At 45.7% G+C, this 2,946-nt stretch overlaps 1 protein-coding gene across 1 annotated transcript; it reads left to right on the top strand.

Annotated features, from left to right (window-relative positions):
• Window positions 1–1,707: 1,707 nt before the first annotated feature.
• On the top strand, window positions 1,708–2,733 carry LOC310799069 (transcription factor HES-5-like; the record flags this gene model as incomplete). Its single annotated transcript, XM_083661632.1, has 3 exons — window positions 1,708–1,773; window positions 1,890–1,979; window positions 2,404–2,733. 3 exons carry the CDS (start codon window positions 1,708–1,710, stop codon window positions 2,731–2,733), a joined length of 486 nt encoding a protein of 161 aa, XP_083517758.1.
• Window positions 2,734–2,946: the final 213 nt, after the last annotated feature.

The following is a 2,946-nucleotide window of genomic DNA, read 5'->3' as shown; positions in this document are numbered from 1 at the left end:
AAGGAGGAAATGGGATGCCTGTAAATACCGCTGAAAATAGCCCGGGGGAGATTGGCAGTCTGATGTTTCTTTATATAATGACGATATGGGTCTATTTACATGGAGGAAGAGCACGCTGCCATGTGGCCCCGACGGAGCGCATTCAAGGACTGGCTTGGAGTACTATTTCGATCACAACAACGCCTACGACGGTCCAAATCACTGCGGAGAACACTGGGTGAGTCGTCAGATAATAATGAATGTGAGGAGGGGGCTCCAGGTAAAAAAATAATAATTCTACTTTAACATGTTACTGTGCAGGTTAGGATGTTAGCCAAGTTATTTTACTTGCCAGCCTAAACATAACCAAAGTAATTTATTTGCGTTTAACATTGGAAAGGCAGCGAGGTTTTCAAATTAACCGATGTTTTCTTTTTTTCAAATTTACGTTAAGATTGTACGTATCCAATGATTGCAGAAACGACGATTTATTCTGGCGATAGGGATGCACACACACGCACATCAGCACACACACACACACAGACACAGACACAGACACACACACACACATGCACACACACTCTGGTCGGGTGATGTGCACGAGGATGGGAGCAGAGAGCCCACACGCGTCCCCCGGCCCGGCGGTGCCTCTGATCCAGCAGGCGGGGTGAAGGGCTCCCCCTCTGGAGGGGGGGGGGGGGGGGGTGCTCTATTGACTGGAGGATGTGTGAGTAGGATCTCAACCTCCTTTCCCACACTCTCTTTCCCATTTATTACATACTCCTGAGGGGCGAGCGAGGAGGGAGGGAGGTGTCAGACAATAGAAGTGTGCCTTCCCAGAGGACACAGGATAATTGTGTTTAATTGACAGTTATATTTGGAATGCCTCTCTCCCCTCTCTCTCTCTCCCCCCTCTCTCTCTCCCCCCTCTCCCCCCCTCTCTCCCCCTCTTATTTTTTCAGAATCTGTTTCCAATGGACATATATCATATCTATGCATTTATCTATACATATATCATATATCATATGACATATATCTGCTTCCCATCAATCACAGTTAGATTTAAGTGTGGGATTAAATCCACTTTTTTTTCATTCAGAGTAACGTTTGTTTGTATGTACTTAAGAAGTGGTGTCTTGACCTGAGCAGTCTTTAGCAGTCCTGACTATATTAGTATTGTCAAAACATGCACAATCCAAATATTGTTTTTAAACTTTTCATCATAAAAATGTTTTTGCTTCATTTCTCTACAACAAACAAATACATTTCAAACTAATCCACTCTCTACAGTCCCTTGGCAGTGACATGTCTGCAGCCGTCTGTGAAGTGGCCATGTGCCTTGTGCCCTTATCTTATCTTTATGTCTTTAGTGGTGGTTATCAGGCCCCCTGTCTCCCCCACTGCCCCTCTGCAGCAGGGCTGACCAGAGCAGACAGAGGAAGGTTCCCAGGTAATAAAGTGTAAGGAGCTGCTTGTGTTGGTCTGGACCTTCACATATCTGCAGCAGAACGCTGAGCTGAGGCGGCTCAGTTAACCAGGAGATAATTGATGCCTCTCTCCTATTGTTGTGCCGGCCACGCCCACTGGCCTCGGAGTGTGGGAAAGCTAATCCTGCCTGGGACTCATGGCTTTGTGATGCTAATGTGCAGCTATAAATAGAGGAGAGGGATCCTCACTCAGATCACAACTCACTGCTCTCCCAGAGAAGCCTTGCACTCTCTACCACCCATGGCTCCTACTACCTACAGCAGAGACTCTCCCTGCTCAATGCTCTCTACCAAAGACAGGCACAAAGTAAGTATCCATCCACCATCGTGACCATTCAAATGACTGAACTCTTGTTCTTCCTTGTGGCTTGAATGTTGTGAACTTGCGGCATATCTGACCAAGCTCCTTATTTTGTCTTCCAGCTGAGGAAACCGGTCGTGGAGAAAATGCGCAGAGATCGCATTAACAGCTGCATCGAAGAGCTCAAGTCTCTCCTGGAGAAAGAGTTCCAGGTGATTACAGTGTTTCCATTTTCCATTAGTTTGGATTTTTTGTTTTCAGTTTCAGTTTAGTTTTCATTCATTTTTAAAGTGGGTTTGCTAGGTTTTTTAATGCTTAGTTTTAGTTGAGTTTTTATTCGTTTCAGTGTTAGTTTTAGTCTCTTTTTGTTGTGTATTTGTCAGGGGTGAGATTCAAAAAGGTCAGAGAAAGTATTTTACCTTAAGTAGTAGTACTGTAAGTAGTGTATAAAGACTCAACAAAACATCATACCATTTTTTGTTATTCACTTAGTTTTGTAAACACACAACACAGGTTCAGTTTTGTAAAGCCTTGTTTTTATTTTAGTTAATGGAAATGTTTTCTCACACCTAGTTTTCTTTATTTCATTCATTTTCATTAACAATAATAATAATGAATTATGTTTGTTTGTTCCAGAAGCAGGACCCCAATGCCAAGCTAGAGAAGGCGGACGTCCTGGAGATGACGGTGGTGTTCCTGAAGCAGCAGCTGGCGCCTCAGAGCATGCCTCACGGCGAGGGGCAGAGAGCCCACGGCGAAGGCTACAGCCACTGCTGGAAGGAGACGCTGCACTTCCTGTCGGCCAACTCCCTGAAGGAAGTCACACTCCCGCACCTCCAGTACGTCCACACCGCCTCCTACAGGGCCGCCCGGGACGTCTGCCCACCCTCGGCCCTCTCCTCCCACAGCCAGAGCCAGGCCAAGCAGGCTCCCAGCACCGCCAAGGCTGTGTGGAGGCCCTGGTAGATAAATGCTCCACAGTCCGGAGACTCTCTCACACTGGATGGCTGTTCGCCGTCATGAATGCTGTAGGACATGGATTTCCAGATTATTTGAAAGGATGTTTTTTTCTATTTTTTGAAATTAACTTTCTCGTGCTCTTCAAGAAAGAGTTGAAATGATGTGTAGATTTCTTCACATTGAAGAAAGTGTTTTGTAGGTACGCTGTTGACCATGTTG

The sequence above is a fragment of the Poromitra crassiceps genome, assembly GCF_964638095.1.
Source record: "Poromitra crassiceps genome assembly, chromosome: 27".
Taxonomy (NCBI): domain Eukaryota; kingdom Metazoa; phylum Chordata; class Actinopteri; order Beryciformes; family Melamphaidae; genus Poromitra; species Poromitra crassiceps.
This window is presented reverse-complemented; position numbering and strand designations above follow the sequence as displayed.